The sequence below is a fragment of the Hyperolius riggenbachi genome, chromosome 1, assembly GCF_040937935.1.
Source record: "Hyperolius riggenbachi isolate aHypRig1 chromosome 1, aHypRig1.pri, whole genome shotgun sequence".
Classification (NCBI taxonomy): domain Eukaryota; kingdom Metazoa; phylum Chordata; class Amphibia; order Anura; family Hyperoliidae; genus Hyperolius; species Hyperolius riggenbachi.
The window spans coordinates 662,021,095-662,040,055 of NC_090646.1; the positions used below are offsets into that span (position 1 = coordinate 662,021,095).

Below are 18,961 nucleotides of genomic sequence, written 5' to 3' on the forward strand. Positions count from 1 at the left end.
TGTCTTGCCTCTGAAGGTGTTGGCGTATGCTGACGACGTTACTGTAGTGGTCTCAGGGGCAGAGGAGGCGTTGGTGGTTGCCGAAGAGATCACTCGGTACTCATTGGCATCAGGTTCAAAGATCAATCCAGATAAATGTGAAACTTTCTGGATGGGAAAGGATGGAGAATCCTTCGAACTTCCTGGTTCCTTCCCTGTGCCACAACCAGAAATAAAAATCCTTGGCATCAGATTCGGCCCAGGCGATTATGGCCTGCGAAATTGGGAGAGCAAACTTAATGATGTCAGCGCAAAAGTAGTACGTTGGAAGAGTTGGAGTTTAACTCTTAGAGAAAGGGTCGACTTGATCAAAATCTATCTGGTTCCAATCATGTTATACGTCAGCTACGTTGCAATTTTGCCAGCATCCCTGTATACCAGGATCAATGGCTTGTTCTTCCAGATGCTCTGGGGGAACAAGCTGAACCATGTACGCAGGAACATTACTTTCAGAACTAGGCGGGAGGGTGGCCTAGGGATGGTCAACCCGATTGTCTTTTTCTCTCTGATTTTCATTAAGTACAATGTTGGTAACATGCTTGCAGAGAGCCCGCCTAGTTGGGTTATTTTTCAAGCTTGGTGTGAGCCTTTCCTTGGGAGTTGGAAGAGCGGAGGCCCAGTGAAAAATTTGAGAGCACACCATGGCTACCTTCCAGCCTACGTTATACCTTGTATGAAAAAATTATTGCAGTGGGGATTGACGGTGGAAGATATCAGATCGGTCGAGAGGAAAGCCCTCTTGGCTCGGGTGATAGATTCTTACTATCATGACACACTGGCCTTGAGGGATTGCCCAGGCACAATTTTGGAGGGGGGGTTACGAGTGCTTAACTCGACGCGAATTCTGAATAAATTGTGGGACATCGCCTGGCTTACTTTCCAGGGCAAGCTCTATGTTGGTGGGAACATGAAGTGCAGGAGTGTGATAGAACGTGTTTGTCCTCGACAAGGATGCGGTGTCGAGGAGAGCATGGACCATTTCCTGATGTCGTGTCCCTTCAATGTAGAGGTGTACAAACAGGTGGGTGGGGCCCTCAATATCCCATTTCTGGAGCATCTCAGTTATGCTGAGTGGGCATATGGAGCTTTCAACCAACGCCAGGGTTATGATTTGTGCACTTTATACATAGTCAGTTTAGTGGTTAGGCGATGCACTTGGTTAGCACGGTGTGATTTAGCTATTAGACAGAAAATCTTGCCTGTCCAGGTGGTGGTGAGCAACATACTCGGTGAGGTTGGGCAGATTCGGTCCTTGGAGAGACGTAAGCTGGGAAGAGGAGCTTGGGCTCTAGCGTGGCAGAACATCAAGCCTCCTTAACCTGGTGGAGTCTCTCTTGGTGATGGGTCTTTTCTGTCTCTTACTCCTCCACTGTAGATTTTGATTCTTTTTATATTTATTTTTGAAGATAGGCCGCAAACACGAAGGAGTTATCCCTTTGTGTTCCTGTATATATGTGTTTGGTTGAGGTTTTTATTATTTTCCTTTTTATTTTTTTCTCGCACCGTCCTGTAACTTTTTTCTTTAAGTTTTGTCTTGTTACTTTGTTTGTCTTCAGTCTTCAACATCATTTTCAGTTCTATCCTTATGGACGTTAAAGCTCTATGGTTTACTGTATGAGTCATTTGAATGTAGTTTTATGTTGGTGGTTTTAGATGTATGACTGTTGTAATGTAGGTGTTGTCACTTTTGATTTGGTGGTGGTCTGTGTTATCCGTGTTTTTAGGTTCTGTTTAGCATGATTGTGTGTGTATGTGTACCTCCTTGACAGGCTTGGCCTATATCAGGTTATGTGTGCATCTGTATATATTGATAAATGTGATATTTCTAAGAAAAGTACCCTTATTTTGTGTTTTATATTGAGGAGTTTTTATGTTACGCACTCATTACGCATACTTTTATTATTATTTATGTGTATGCTAGTGCATTTTTTTGATTATTCTTAATAAAATATCACAATCTAATCCCTGCCATTGTCTTATCCAGCATTTCTTAACTGGGGTTCCCACCAGAACCCTTATTTTTAGCACTTCTGCAGCTTTTCAAATGTGGGGATGATTGCTGCTTTTCATATCTGGAGTTCATAAATAATTACCATATTTGAGAGTCAAAGCTGCATTAGTGTATTACATATGTAAGCATTACTTTTTGAAAGATGCTGTTTGTTAGGGGGCAAGATCTACCCATTTGTCTCTACATCTGTGCGCATTTTACCAATGCTGTAATTTGGTTTCTCTGGTGGTCACTGTACAATGCAGAGCCCAGTCTCTGGTGGTCACTATACAGTGCAGAGCCCGGTCTCTGGTGGTCACTATACAGTGCAGAGCCCAGTCTCTGGTGGTCACTATACAGTGCATAGCCCAGTCTCTGGCGGTCACTATACAATGCAGAGCCTAGTCTCTGGTGGTCACCATACACTGCAGAGCCCGGTCTCTGGTGGTCACTATACAGTGCAGAGCCCAGTCTCTGGTGGTCACTATACAGTGCAGAGCCCAGTCTCTGGTGGTCACTATACAATGCAGAGCCCAGTCACTGTTGGTCACTATACAATGCAGAGCCCAGTCTCTGGTGGTCACCATACACTGCAGAGCCCAGTCTCTGGTGGTCACTATACAGTGCAGAGCCCAGTCTCTGCTGGTCACTATACATTGCAGAGCCCGGTCTCTGGTGGTCACTATACAGTGCAGAGCCCAGTCTCTGCTGGTCACTATACAGTGCAGAGCCCAGTCTCTAGTGGTCACTATACAGTGCAGAGCCCAGTCTCTGGTGGTTACTACACACTGCAGAGCCCGGTCACTGGTGGTCACTATATAGTGCAGAGCCCAGTCTCTGGTGGTCACTATACTATGCAGAGCCCGGTCTCTGGTGGTCACTATACAATACAGAGCCCAGTCTCTGGTGGTCACTATACAGTGCAGAGCCCGGTCTCTGGTGGTCACTATACAGTGCAGAGCCCAGTCTCTGCTGGTCACTATACAGTGCAGAGCCCAGTCTCTAGTGGTCACTATACAGTGCAGAGCCCAGTCTCTGGTGGTCACTATACACTGCAGAGCCCGGTCACTGGTGGTCACTTTACAGTGCAGAGCCCAGTCTCTGGTGGTCACTATACTATGCAGGGCCCGGTCTCTGGTGGTCACTATACAATACAGAGCCCAGTCTCTGGTGGTCACTATACACTGCAGAGCCCGGTCACTGGTGGTCATTATACAGTGCAGAGCCCAGTCTCTGGTGGTCACTATACAATACAGAGCCCAGTCTCTGGTGGTCACTATACAATGCAGAGCCCAGTCACTGGTGGTCATTATACAGTGCAGAGCCCAGTCTCTGGTGGTCACTATACTATGCAGAGCCCAGTCTCTGGTGGTCACTATACACTGCAGAGCCCAGTCTCTGGTGGTCACTATACACTGCAGAGCTCAGTCTCTGGTGGTCACTATACTATGCAGAGCCCAGTCTCTGGTGGTCACCATACACTGCAGAGCCCAGTCTCTGGTGGTCACTATACAGTGCAGAGCCCAGTCTCTGCTGGTCACTATACAGTGCAGAGCCCAGTCTCTAGTGGTCACTATACAGTGCAAAGCCCAGTCTCTGGTGGTCGCTATACAGTGCAGAGCCCAGTCTCTAGTGGTCACTATACAGTGCAGAGCCCAGTCTATGGTGGTCATTATACAGTGCAGAGCCCAGTCTCTGGTGGTCACTATACAGTGCAGAGCCCAGTCTCTGGGGGTCACTATACAGTGCAGAGCCCAGTCTCTGGTGGTCACTATACAATGCAGAGCCCGGTCTCTGGTGGTCACTATACAGTACAGAGCCCAGTCTCTGGTGGTCACTATACAGTGCAGAGCCCGGTCACTGGTGGTCACTATACAGTGCAGAGCCCAGTCTCTGGTGGTCACTATACACTGCAGAGCTCAGTCTCTGGTGGTCACTATAAGGTGCAGAGACCAGTCTCTGGTGGTCACTATACAGTACAGAGCCCAGTCTCTGGTGGTCACTATACAGTGCAGAGCCCGGTCACTGGTGGTCACTATACAGTGCAGAGCCCAGTCTCTGGTGGTCACTATACAGTGCAGAGCCCGGTCTCTGGTGGTCACTATACAGTGCAGAACTCATTCTCTGGTGGTCACTATACAATGTATATCCCAGACTCTGATGAAGACAAATGAGGAAATGGTATAAAATTAGAAATGAAAAGTACATTATTGCTTGAACTGTTGTTTACATTTATTGTTTTTACCATTAAAATCACAGTAAGACAGAGCTTTTTAGTTTTGGATTGTTCTGTGTTTTTCCCCAGGGAAGTCCATGCATCGGAGTTTGGATTGTGCTGAGTCTGACAGTGAAGAAGGTGGGAAAATGGATGCATATTATGGAGGTAATAGATTTTGTTACTTTCTGCTCAGAGTATCATGTTTATTCCCAATGTTGTTAGGCTGGTCCTGATTTTCTCACGGATGGTATCAGAGTGCACTGCAAAGCGATACTTACCTATTCAGAACCAGAATGAGAATATCTTTATTTGTACAAGCACGGCTCTGTTGTGCCTGGAATTGGGCTTGGCCTGCACAGGATTCAAGTATAGGATCGGACTCACAGAATACGTCGAAAGGAACAGAAAACCATTCCACGTGTAGAGAAAACTGGGTGGCATAATTCTCAAAAGCGTATCAGTTTAACAAGTTAACAACTGAGGGTTTTTTCCCCGTTAGGACCAGAGCAATTTTCACCTTTTAGCGATCTCCCCCTTCTCCTTTGCCGATAACTTTATCACTACTAATCACAACAAAGTGATCTATACCTTGTTTTTTTCGCCACCAATTATGCTTTCTTTGGATGGTACATTATGCTAAGAATTATTTTACTTATGTTATTCTAAATGCATTTTAACTGGAAAAATAAACACAACATGAAAAAAAAAATCATTTTTTTCTCAATTTTCAGCCATTATAGTTTTAAAATACCGGTAATACGTGCTACCATAATTGAAATCCACGTACTTTATTTGCCCATTTGTCCCGGTTATTACACCAATTAAATTATGTCCCTATCACAATGTTTGGCAACAATATTTTATTTGAAAATAAAGATGTAATAAAGGTGTATTTTTTAGTTTTGCATCCTTCACTTATTATAAGCACTTTTTTTGCAAAAATAAATATATAATCTTGACATACATATTAAAAAACGTTTAGTCCCTAAGTTAACTATTTATGTAATTTTTTTTAAATGTTACTTTATTATTATTATTTTTTAGTTTTATTTGGGTAACCATGGGAGGGAAGTTAAGGAGTTAATCAATGCTATTTTAAATGTATTTAAAATAGCATTGACTTTTTAAGGTGCAATTTTACTTTTGGCCACTACATGTCCCCCACACTTTATTTTGATCTATTTTTAGACGGCATACACGTGTTGTAGTAAGTAACGGGTGTACGCAATACATTGATTTTTGTCAATGAAGCCAGTATCTCATTGATGCTGGTATTCATTGATATAAGGCAGGGTTGCTCACCAGGACCCCGAATGAGAAGTTTACCCGACAATTCGGGTGATTTTTCAGGTTTGCCGAATGCGAAGCCGAACCCGAATAGCAAGGCCCACTATCACCAGCCGCCGCTGACCGACAGTATTCACCGTCTCACCCCCAACATACACAATTTATACTCACCTTTGGTGTTGAAATCTAAAACTAAACATCATAATAAAGAATAGATGTCCTGAGTGGGGGCCCAATACAAGGTACGCCTTAGGAACATTCTTGGAACCCTCTGCAGTGTAAAAACCTGAGCCCCCTCCCTTGGGTCCATCACTGGAGTACTACTTGTACCCCCTCCCCCCACACCCAGAGAACTTAGCAATCACTCAACTGCTCTCCTCCAAAAAAGATATCCGCTCGCATCCACAGTACTGGTCTGCTATTGCATTGCTGCCTCTGCCTGCGACTATCGTCCCCCTCGCTTGCTGCATTATCATACCTCAGAGCAGTGCTGGCTGGGACTCACAGTGTAGAGAGTGGAGACTGGAGAGGTGTTGTGCATAGTGCAGCAAGCGCTGTATACTTCAAATACAGGAAGTGCTCGGTGATGTCATTTCCTGTATAGAGCGCTGCACTCTGCATGGCAGCTTTCCACTCTCAACACTGAGTCCCAGCCAGCGATGATCTGAGGTCTGATAATGCAGCAAGTGAGGGGCGTGACAGTCACAGGCAGAGGTGGCAATGCATTTGCAGATCAGGTCCGTGGATGCAAGCAGGTGGGCAGACGGAAGCAGCAGACGGACAGCGCACGGAAAGCTCACATTAGACAGCCACACACCTGGAACACCTGGGACATCACTCTAGGCTTCCCAGCGCCCTAGGCACTGGCCTTGTGGCCTTTCAACAAATCCGGCCCTGCCCCTGGCTGCGCTGCTCGCCCACATACTCAGTTAGACCTCCAGATCAGTGGCGGCCCGGAGAGGATAGCGATGTGTGGTGACACACCATCTACTTCAAATACAGAAAGTGAGCAGTGGTGTCATGGGATGGCCAGCGCAAATCATCAGATGGCCAGGGCAGATCTGTGTGTGGCATTTAATTAAAGGATACCCGAAGTGACATGTGACATGATGAGATAGACATGTGTATGTACAATGCCAAGCCCACAAATAACTATGCTGTGTTCCTTTTTTCCTTTCTCTGCCTGAAAGAGTTAAATATCAGGTATGTAAGTGGCTGACTCAGTCCTGACTCAAAGGAAGTGACTACAGTGTGAACCTCACTGATAAGAAATTCAAACTATAAAACACTTTCCTAGCAGAAAAATGGCTTCTGAGAGCAAGAAAGAGATAAAAAGGGAAGTTTCTTATCAGTGAGGGTCACACTGTAGTCACTTCCTGTCTGAGTCAGGACTGAGTCAGCCACTTACATACCAGATATTTCACTCTTTCAGGCAGAGAAAGAAAGAAAGGAACACAGCATAGTTATGTGTGTGCTAGGCACTGTACATACACATGTCTATCTCATCATGTCACATTTCATTTCGGGTATCCTTTAAGGAACTCTGTTGTGTGCAAATTGCTATTATAGTCACGGACTGGCCTCAGAGGATCTAACAATGTAATCCCTGCATTCATGTAACTAACTGGCCTCAGAGGATTTTACAATCTAATCCCTGCCATTGTCTTACCCAGCATTTCTTAACTGGGGTTCCCACCAGAACCCTTATTTTTAGCACTTCTGCAGCTTTTCAAATGTGGGGATGATTGCTGCTTTTCATATCTGGAGTTCATAAATAATTACCATATTTGAGAGTCAAAGCTGCATTAGTGTATTACATATGTAAGCATTACTTTTTTTAAAATGCTGTTTGTTAGGGGGCAAGATCTACCCATTTGTCTCTACATCTGTGCGCATTTTACCAATGTTGTAATTTGGTTTCTCTGGTGGTCACTGTACAATGCAGAGCCCATTCTCTGGTGGTCACTATACAGTGCAGAGCCCGGTCTCTGGTGGTCACTATACAGTGCAGAGCCCAGTCTCTGGTGGTCACTATACAGTGCAGAGCCCAGTCTCTGGTGGTCACCATACACTGCAGAGCCCAGTCTCTGGTGGTCACTATACAGTGCAGAGCCCAGTCACTGGTAGTCACTATACAGTGCAGAGCCCAGTCTCTGGTGGTCACTATACAGTGCAGAGCCCAGTCTCTGGTGGTCACTATACAGTGCAGAGCCCAGTCTCTGGTGGTCACTATACAGTGCAGAGCTCAGTCTCTGGTGGTCACTATACAGTGCAGAGCCCGGTCTCTGGTGGTCACTATACAATGCAGAGCCCAGTTTCTGGTGGTCACTATACAGTGCAGAGCCCGATCACTGGTGGTCACTATACAATGCAGAGCCCAGTCTCTGGTGGTCACTATACAGTGCGGAGCTCAGTCTCTGGTGGTCACTATACAATGCAGAGCCTGATCACTGGTGGTCACTATACAGTGCAGAGCCCAGTCTCTGGTGGTCATTATACAGTGCAGAGTCCGGTCTCTGGTGGTCACTATACAATGCAGAGCCCAGTCTCTGGTGGTCACTATACAGTGCAGAGCCCAGTCTCTGGTGGTCACTATACAGTGCAGAGCCAAGTCTCTGCTGGTCACTATACAATGCAGAGCCCAGTCTCTGGTGGTCACTACACAGTGCAGAGCCCAGTCTCTGGTGGTCACTATACAGTGCAGAGCCCAGTCTCTGGTGATCACTATGCAGTGCAGAGCCCGGTCTCTGGTGGTCACTATACAGTACAGAGCCCGGTCTCTTGTGGTCACTATACAGTACAGAGCCCGGACTCTGGTGGTCACTATACAGTACAGAGCCCAGTCTCTGGTGGTCACTATACAGTGCAGAGCCCAGTCTCTGGTGGTCACTATACAGTGCAGAGCCCGGTCTCTGGTGGTCACTATACAGTGCAGAGCCCAGTCTCTGGTGGTCACTATACAGTACAGAGCCCGGTCTCTGGTGGTCACTATACAATACAGAGCCCGGTCTCTGGTGGTCACTATACAATACAGAGCCCGGTCTCTGGTGGTCACTATACAGTGCAGAGCCCGGTCTCTGGTGGTCACTATACAATGCAGAACTCAGTCTCTAGTAGTCACTATACAGTGCAGAGCCCAGTCTCTGGTGGTCACTATACAGTGCAGAGCCTGGTCTCTGGTGGTCACTATACAGTGCAGAGCCCAGTCTTTGGTGGTCACTATACAGTGCAGAGCCCGGTCTCTGGTGGTCACTATACAGTGCAGAGCCCAGTCTCTGGTGGTCACTATACAGTGCAGAGCCCAGTCTCTGGTGGTCACTATACAGTGCAGAGCCCAGTCTCTGGTGGTCACTACAGCGCAGAGCCAAGTCTCTGCTGGTCACTATACAATGCAGAGCCCAGTCTCTGGTGGTCACTATACAGTGCAGAGCCCAGTCTCTGGTGGTCACTATACAGTGCAGAGCCCAGTCTCTGGTGGTCACTATACAGTGCAGAGCCCAGTCTCTGGTGATCACTATGCAGTGCAGATCCCGGTCTCTGGTGGTCACTATACAGTACAGAGCCCGGTCTCTGGTGGTCACTATACAGTACAGAGCCCGGTCTCTGGTGGTCACTATACAGTGCAGAGCTCAGTCTCTGGTGGTCACTATACAGTGCAGAGCCCGGTCTCTGGTGGTCACTATACAGTGCAGAGCCCAGTCTCTGGTGGTCACTATACAGTACAGAGCCCGGTCTCTGGTGGTCACTATACAGTGCAGAGCCCGGTCTCTGGTGGTCACTATACAATGCAGAACTCAGTCTCTAGTAGTCACTATACAGTGCAGAGCCCAGTCTCTGGTGGTCACTATACAGTGCAGAGCCCAGTCTCTGGTGGTCACTATACAGAGCAGAGCCCAGTCTCTGGTGGTCACTATACAGTACAGAGCCCGGTCTCTGGTGGTCACTATACAGTGCAGAGCCCGGTCTCTGGTGGTCACTATACAATGCAGAACTCAGTCTCTAGTAGTCACTATACAGTGCAGAGCCCGGTCTCTGGTGGTCACTATACAATGCAGAACTCAGTCTCTAGTAGTCACTATACAGTGCAGAGCCAAGTCTCTGCTGGTCACTATACAATGCAGAGCCCAGTCTCTGGTGGTCACTACACAGTGCAGAGCCCAGTCTCTGGTGGTCACTATACAGTGCAGAGCCCAGTCTCTGGTGATCACTATGCAGTGCAGAGCCCGGTCTCTGGTGGTCACTATACAGTACAGAGCCCGGTCTCTGGTGGTCACTATACAGTACAGAGCCCGGTCTCTGGTGGTCACTATACAGTACAGAGCCCAGTCTCTGGTGGTCACTATACAGTGCAGAGCCCAGTCTCTGGTGGTCACTATACAGTGCAGAGCCCGGTCTCTGGTGGTCACTATACAGTGCAGAGCCCAGTCTCTGGTGGTCACTATACAGTACAGAGCCCGGTCTCTGGTGGTCACTATACAATACAGAGCCCGGTCTCTGGTGGTCACTATACAGTGCAGAGCCCGGTCTCTGGTGGTCACTATACAATGCAGAACTCAGTCTCTAGTAGTCACTATACAGTGCAGAGCCCAGTCTCTGGTGGTCACTATACAGTGCAGAGCCTGGTCTCTGGTGGTCACTATACAGTGCAGAGCCCAGTCTTTGGTGGTCACTATACAGTGCAGAGCCCGGTCTCTGGTGGTCACTATACAGTGCAGAGCCCAGTCTCTGGTGGTCACTATACAGTGCAGAGCCCAGTCTCTGGTGGTCACTATACAGTGCAGAGCCCAGTCTCTGGTGGTCACTAGAGCGCAGAGCCATGGTCACTAGAGCGCAGAGCCATGTCTTTGCTGATCACTATAAAATGCAGAGCCCAGTCTCTGGTGGTCACTATACAGTGCAGAGCCCAGTCTCTGGTGGTCACTATACAGTGCAGAGCCCAGTCTCTGGTGGTCACTATACAGTGCAGAGCCCAGTCTCTGGTGGTCACTATACAGTGCAGAGCCCAGTCTCTGGTGATCACTATGCAGTGCAGAGCCCGGTCTCTGGTGGTCACTATACAGTACAGAGCCCGGTCTCTGGTGGTCACTATACAGTACAGAGCCCGGTCTCTGGTGGTCACTATACAGTGCAGAGCCCAGTCTCTGGTGGTCACTATACAGTGCAGAGCCCGGTCTCTGGTGGTCACTATACAGTGCAGAGACCAGTCTCTGGTGGTCACTATACAGTACAGAGCCCGGTCTCTGGTGGTCACTATACAGTGCAGAGCCCGGTCTCTGGTGGTCACTATACAATGCAGAACTCAGTCTCTAGTAGTCACTATACAGTGCAGAGCCCAGTCTCTGGTGGTCACTATACAGTGCAGAGCCAGGTCTCTGGTGGTCACTATACAGTGCAGAGCCCAGTCTTTGGTGGTCACTATACAGTGCAGAGCCCGGTCTCTAGTGGTCACTATACAGTGCAGAGCCCAGTCTCTGGTGGTCACTATACAGTGCAGAGCCCAGTCTCTGGTGGTCACTATACAGTGCAGAGCCAGGTCTCTGGTGGTCACTATACACTGCAGAGCCCGGTCTCTGGTGGTCACTATACAGTGCAGAGCCCAGTCTCTGGTGGTCACTATACAGTGCAGAGCCCAGTCTCTGCTGGTCACTATACAATGCAGAGCCCAGTCTCTGGTGGTCACTACACAGTGCAGAGCCCAGTCTCTGGTGGTCACTATACAGTGCAGAGCCCAGTCTCTGGTGATCACTATGCAGTGCAGAGCCCGGTCTCTGGTGGTCACTATACAGTACAGAGCCCGATCTCTGGTGGTCACTATACAGTACAGAGCCCGGTCTCTGGTGGTCACTATACACTGCAGAGCCCGGTCTCTGGTGGTCACTATACAATGCAGAGCCCGGTCTCTGGTGGTCACTATGCAGTACAGAGCCGGGTCTCTGGTGGTCACTATACAGTGCAGAGCCCGGTCTCTGGTGGTCACTATACAGTGCAGAGTCCAGTCTCTGGTGGTCACTATACAGTGCAGAGCCCAGTCTCTGGTGGTCACTATACAGCGCAGAGTCCAGTCTCTGGTGGTCACTGTACAGTGCAGAGCCCAGTCTCTGGTGGTCACTATACAGTGCAGAGTCCAGTCTCTGGTGGTCACTATACAGTGCAGAGCCCAGTCTCTGGTGGTCACTATACAGTGCAGAGTCCAGTCTCTGGTGGTCACTATACAGTGCAGAGCCCAGTCTCTGGTGGTCACTGTGCAATGCAGAGCCCAGTCTCTGGTGGTTACTATACACTGCAGAGCCCAGTCTCTGGTGGTCACTATACAGCGCAGAGCCCGGTCTCTGGTGGTCACTATACAGTGCAGAGCCCGGTCTCTGGTGGTCCCTATACAGTGCAGAGCCCAGTCTCTGGTGGTCACTATACAATGCAGAGCCCAGTCTCTGGTGGTCACTATACAGTGCAGAGCCCAGTCTCTTGTGGTCACTATACACTGCAGAGCCCGGTGTCTGGTGGTCACTATACAGTGCAGAGCCCAGTCTCTGGTGGTCACTATACAGTGCAGAACCTAGTCTCTGGTGGTCACTATACAGTGCAGAGCCCAGTCTCTGGTGGTCACTATACAGTGCAGAGCCCAGTCTCTGGTGGTCACTATACAGTGCAGAGCCCAGTCTCTGGTGGTCACTATACAGTGCAGAGCCCAGTGTCTGGTGGTCACTATACAGTACAGAGCCCAGTCTCTGGTGGTCACTATACACTGCAGAGCCCAGTCTCTGGTGATCACTATACAGTGCAGAGCCCAGTCGCTGGTGGTCACTATACAGTGCAGAGGCTAGTCTCTGGTGGTCACTAGACAGTGCAGAGCCCAGTCTCTGGTGGTCACTATACAGAGCAGAGACCAGTCTCTGGTGGTCACTATACAGTGCAGAGCCCAGTCTCTGGTGGTCACTATACACTGCAGAGCCCAGTCTCTGGTGGTCACTATACAATGCAGAGCCCGGTCTCTGGTGGTCACTATGCAGTACAGAGCCGAGTCTCTGGTGGTCACTATACAGTGCAGAGCCCGGTCTCTGGTGGTCACTATACAGTGCAGAGTCCGGTCTCTGGTGGTCACTATACAGTGCAGAGCCCAGTCTCTGGTGGTCACTATACAATGCAGAGCCTAGTCTCTTGTGGTCACTATACAGTGCAGAGCCCAGTCACTGGTAGTCACTATACAGTGCAGAGCCCGGTCTCTGGTGGTCACTATACAGTGCAGAGCCCGGTCTCTGGTGGTCACTATACAGTGCAGAGCCCAGTCTCTGGTGGTCACTATACAATGCAGAGCCCAGTCTCTGGTGGTCACTATACAGTGCAGAGCCCGATCACTGGTGGTCACTATACAGTGCGGAGCTCAGTCTCTGGTGGTCACTATACAATGCAGAGCCTGATCACTGGTGGTCACTATACAGTGCAGAGCCAAGTCTCTGCTGGTCACTATACAATGCAGAGCCCAGTCTCTGGTGGTCACTACACAGTGCAGAGCCCAGTCTCTGGTGGTCACTATACAGTGCAGAGCCAAGTCTCTGCTGGTCACTATACAATGCAGAGCCCAGTCTCTGGTGGTCACTACACAGTGCAGAGCCCAGTCTCTGGTGGTCACTATACAGTGCAGAGCCCAGTCTCTGGTGATCACTATGCAGTGCAGAGCCCGGTCTCTGGTGGTCACTATACAGTACAGAGCCCGGTCTCTGGTGGTCACTATACAGTACAGAGCCCGGTCTCTGGTGGTCACTATACAGTACAGAGCCCAGTCTCTGGTGGTCACTATACAGTGCAGAGCCCAGTCTCTGGTGGTCACTATACAGTGCAGAGCCCGGTCTATGGTGGTCACTATACAGTGCAGAGCCCAGTCTCTGGTGGTCACTATACAGTACAGAGCCCGGTCTCTGGTGGTCACTATACAATACAGAGCCCGGTCTCTGGTGGTCACTATACAGTGCAGAGCCCGGTCTCTGGTGGTCACTATACAATGCAGAACTCAGTCTCTAGTAGTCACTATACAGTGCAGAGCCCAGTCTCTGGTGGTCACTATACAGTGCAGAGCCTGGTCTCTGGTGGTCACTATACAGTGCAGAGCCCAGTCTTTGGTGGTCACTATACAGTGCAGAGCCCGGTCTCTGGTGGTCACTATACAGTGCAGAGCCCAGTCTCTGGTGGTCACTATACAGTGCAGAGCCCAGTCTCTGGTGGTCACTATACAGTGCAGAGCCCAGACTCTGGTGGTCACTACAGCGCAGAGCCAAGTCTCTGCTGGTCACTATACAATGCAGAGCCCAGTCTCTGGTGGTCACTATACAGTGCAGAGCCCAGTCTCTGGTGGTCACTATACAGTGCAGAGCCCAGTCTCTGGTGGTCACTATACAGTGCAGAGCCCAGTCTCTGGTGATCACTATGCAGTGCAGAGCCCGGTCTCTGGTGGTCACTATACAGTACAGAGCCCGGTCTCTGGTGGTCACTATACAGTACAGAGCCCGGTCTCTGGTGGTCACTATACAGTGCAGAGCTCGGTCTCTGGTGGTCACTATACAGTGCAGAGCCCGGTCTCTGGTGGTCACTATACAGTGCAGAGCCCGGTCTCTGGTGGTCACTATACAGTACAGAGCCCGGTCTCTGGTGGTCACTATACAGTGCAGAGCCCGGTCTCTGGTGGTCACTATACAATGCAGAACTCAGTCTCTAGTAGTCACTATACAGTGCAGAGCCCAGTCTCTGGTGGTCACTATACAGTGCAGAGCCAGGTCTCTGGTGGTCACTATACAGTGCAGAGCCCAGTCTTTGGTGGTCACTATACAGTGCAGAGCCCGGTCTCTGGTGGTCACTATACAGTGCAGAGCCCAGTCTCTGGTGGTCACTATACAGTGCAGAGCCCAGTCTCTGGTGGTCACTATACAGTGCAGAGCCAGGTCTCTGGTGGTCACTATACACTGCGGAGCCCAGTCTCTGGTGGTCACTATACAGTGCAGAGCCCAGTCTCTGGTGGTCACTATACAGTGCAGAGCCAAGTCTCTGCTGGTCACTATACAATGCAGAGCCCAGTCTCTGGTGGTCACTACACAGTGCAGAGCCCAGTCTCTGGTGGTCACTATACAGTGCAGAGCCCAGTCTCTGGTGATCACTATGCAGTGCAGAGCCCGGTCTCTGGTGGTCACTATACAGTACAGAGCCCGGTCTCTGGTGGTCACTATACAGTACAGAGCCCGGTCTCTGGTGGTCACTATACAGTACAGAGCCCAGTCTCTGGTGATCACTATACAGTGCAGAGCCCAGTCTCTGGTGGTCACTATACAGTGCAGAGCCCGGTCTCTGGTGGTCACTATACAGTGCAGAGCCCAGTCTCTGGTGGTCACTATATAGTACAGAGCCCGGTCTCTGGTGGTCACTATACAATACAGAGCCCGGTCTCTGGTGGTCACTATACAGTGCAGAGCCCGGTCTCTGGTGGTCACTATACAATGCAGAACTCAGTCTCTAGTAGTCACTATACAGTGCAGAGCCCAGTCTCTGGTGGTCACTATACAGTGCAGAGCCTGGTCTCTGGTGGTCACTATACAATGCAGAGCCCAGTCTCTGGTGGTCACTATACAGTGCAGAACCTAGTCTCTGGTGGTCACTATACAGTGCAGAGCCCAGTCTCTGGTGGTCACTATACAGTGCAGAGCCTGGTCTCTGGTGGTCACTATACAGTGCAGAGCCCAGTCTCTGGTGGTCACTATACAGTGCAGAACCTAGTCTCTGGTGGTCACTATACAGTGCAGAGCCCAGTCTCTGGTGGTCACTATACAGTGCAGAGCCCAGTCTCTGGTGGTCACTATACAGTGCAGAGCCCAGTCTCTGGTGGTCACTACAGCGCAGAGCCAAGTCTCTGCTGGTCACTATACAATGCAGAGCCCAGTCTCTGGTGGTCACTATACAGTGCAGAGCCCAGTCTCTGGTGGTCACTATACAGTGCAGAGCCCAGTCTCTGGTGGTCATTATACAGTGCAGAGTCCGGTCTCTGGTGGTCACTATACAATGCAGAGCCCAGTCTCTGGTGGTCACTATACAGTGCAGAGCCCAGTCTCTGGTGGTCACTATACAGTGCAGAGCCAAGTCTCTGCTGGTCACTATACAATGCAGAGCCCAGTCTCTGGTGGTCACTACACAGTGCAGAGCCCAGTCTCTGGTGGTCACTATACAGTGCAGAGCCCAGTCTCTGGTGATCACTATGCAGTGCAGAGCCCGGTCTCTGGTGGTCACTATACAGTACAGAGCCCGGTCTCTGGTGGTCACTATACAGTACAGAGCCCGGTCTCTGGTGGTCACTATACAGTACAGAGCCCAGTCTCTGGTGGTCACTATACAGTGCAGAGCCCAGTCTCTGGTGGTCACTATACAGTGCAGAGCCCGGTCTCTGGTGGTCACTATACAGTGCAGAGCCCAGTCTCTGGTGGTCACTATACAGTACAGAGCCCGGTCTCTGGTGGTCACTATACAATACAGAGCCCGGTCTCTGGTGGTCACTATACAGTGCAGAGCCCGGTCTCTGGTGGTCACTATACAATGCAGAACTCAGTCTCTAGTAGTCACTATACAGTGCAGAGCCCAGTCTCTGGTGGTCACTATACAGTGCAGAGCCTGGTCTCTGGTGGTCACTATACAGTGCAGAGCCCGGTCTTTGGTGGTCACTATACAGTGCAGAGCCCGGTCTCTGGTGGTCACTATACAGTGCATAGCCCGGTCTCTGGTGGTCACTATACAGTGCAGAGCCCAGTCTCTGGTGGTCACTATACAGTACAGAGCCCGGTCTCTGGTGGTCACTATACAGTACAGAGCCCGGTCTCTGGTGGTCACTATACAGTGCAGAGCTCAGTCTCTGGTGGTCACTATACAGTGCAGAGCCCGGTCTCTGGTGGTCACTATACAGTGCAGAGCCCGGTCTCTGGTGGTCACTATACAGTGCAGAGCCCGGTCTCTGGTGGTCACTATACAGTGCAGAGCCCAGTCTCTGGTGGTCACTATACAGTGCAGAGCCCAGTCTCTGGTGATCACTATACAGCGCAGAGCCCCGTCTCTGGTGGTCACTATACAGTGCAGAGCCCAGTCTCTGGTGGTCACTATACAGTACAGAGCCCGGTCTCTGGTGGTCACTATACAGTGCAGAGCCCGGTCTCTGGTGGTCACTATACAGTGCAGAGCCCGGTCTCTGGTGGTCACTATACAGTGCAGAGCCCAGTCTCTGGTGGTCACTATACAGCGCAGAGCCCCGTCTCTGGTGGTCACTATACAGTGCAGAGCCCAGTCTCTGGTGGTCACTATACAGTACAGAGCCCGGTCTCTGGTGGTCACTATACAGTGCAGAGCCCGGTCTCTGGTGGTCACTATACAATGCAGAACTCAGTCTCTAGTAGTCACTATACAGTGCAGAGCCCAGTCTCTGGTGGTCACTATACAGTGCAGAGCCCAGTCTCTGGTGGTCACTATACAGTGCAGAGCCAGATCTCTGGTGGTCACTATACACTGCAGAGCCCGGTCTCTGGTGGTCACTATACAGTGCAGAGCCCAGTCTCTGGTGGTCACTATACAGTGCAGAGCCAAGTCTCTGCTGGTCACTATACAATGCAGAGCCCAGTCTCTGGTGGTCACTACACAGTGCAGAGCCCAGTCTCTGGTGGTCACTATACAGTGCAGAGCCCAGTCTCTGGTGATCACTATGCAGTGCAGAGCCCGGTCTCTGGTGGTCACTATACAGTACAGAGCCCGGTCTCTGGTGGTCACTATACAGTACAGAGCCCGGTCTCTGGTGGTCACTATACAGTACAGAGCCCAGTCTCTGGTGGTCACTATACAGTGCAGAGCCCAGTCTCTGGTGGTCACTATACAGTGCAGAGCCCGGTCTCTGGTGGTCACTATACAGTGCAGAGCCCAGTCTCTGGTGGTCACTATACAGTACAGAGCCCGGTCTCTGGTGGTCACTATACAATACAGAGCCCGGTCTCTGGTGGTCACTATACAGTGCAGAGCCCGGTCTCTGGTGGTCACTATACAATGCAGAACTCAGTCTCTAGTAGTCACTATACAGTGCAGAGCCCAGTCTCTGGTGGTCACTATACAGTGCAGAGCCTGGTCTCTGGTGGTCACTATACAGTGCAAAGCCCAGTCTTTGGTGGTCACTATACAGTGCAAAGCCCGGTCTCTGGTGGTCACTATACAGTGCAGAGCCCAGTCTCTGATGGTCACTATACAGTGCAGAGCCCAGTCTCTGGTGGTCACTATACAGTGCAGAGCCCAGTCTCTGGTGGTCACTATACAGTGCAGAGCCCAGTCTCTGGTGGTCATTATACAGTGCAGAGTCCGGTCTCTGGTGGTCACTATACAATGCAGAGCCCAGTCTCTGGTGGTCACTATACAGTGCAGAGCCCAGTCTCTGGTGGTCACTATACAGTGCAGAGCCAAGTCTCTGCTGGTCACTATACAATGCAGAGCCCAGTCTCTGGTGGTCACTACACAGTGCAGAGCCCAGTCTCTGGTGGTCACTATACAGTGCAGAGCCCAATCTCTGGTGATCACTATGCAGTGCAGAGCCCGGTCTCTGGTGGTCACTATACAGTACAGAGCCCGGTCTCTGGTGGTCACTATACAGTACAGAGCCCAGTCTCTGGTGGTCACTATACAGTGCAGAGCCCAGTCTCTGGTGGTCACTATACAGTGCAGAGCCCGGTCTCTGGTGGTCACTATACAGTGCAGAGCCCGGTCTCTGGTGGTCACTATACAGTACAGAGCCCGGTCTCTGGTGGTCACTATACAATACAGAGCCCGGTCTCTGGTGGTCACTATACAGTGCAGAGCCCGGTCTCTGGTGGTCACTATACAATGCAGAACTCAGTCTCTAGTAGTCACTATACAGTGCAGAGCCCAGTCTCTGGTGGTCACTATACAGTGCAGAGCCTGGTCTCTGGTGGTCACTATACAGTGCAGAGCCCGGTCTCTGGTGGTCACTATACAGTGCAGAGCCCGGTCTCTGGTGGTCACTATACAGTGCAGAGCCCAGTCTCTGGTGGTCACTATACAGTGCAGAGCCCAGTCTCTGGTGGTCACTATACAGTGCAGAGCCCAGTCTCTGGTGGTCACTACAGCGCAGAGCCAAGTCTCTGCTGGTCACTATACAATGCAGAGCCCAGTCTCTGGTGGTCACTATACAGTGCAGAGCCCAGTCTCTGGTGGTCACTATACAGTGCAGAGCCCAGTCTCTGGTGGTCACTATACAGTGCAGAGCCCAGTCTCTGGTGATCACTATGCAGTGCAGAGCCCGGTCTTTGGTGGTCACTGTACAGTGCAGAGCCCGGTCTCTGGTGGTTACTATACAGTGCAGAGCCCAGTCTCTGGTGGTCACTATACAGTACAGAGCCCGGTCTCTGGTGGTC

At 50.4% G+C, this 18,961-nt stretch overlaps 1 protein-coding gene across 2 annotated transcripts in view; it reads left to right on the forward strand.

Annotated features, from left to right (window-relative positions):
• The window catches only part of LOC137532233 (von Willebrand factor A domain-containing protein 5A-like), a 473,069-nt gene that overhangs the window by 369,528 nt on the left and 84,580 nt on the right, over positions 1-18,961 (forward strand). For both annotated transcript variants that reach the window (XM_068252513.1, XM_068252522.1), the window contains exon 20: positions 4,335-4,412. In XM_068252513.1, the coding sequence (XP_068108614.1) occupies positions 4,335-4,412 (78 nt within the window). The remainder of the gene's footprint in view (positions 1-4,334; positions 4,413-18,961) is intronic.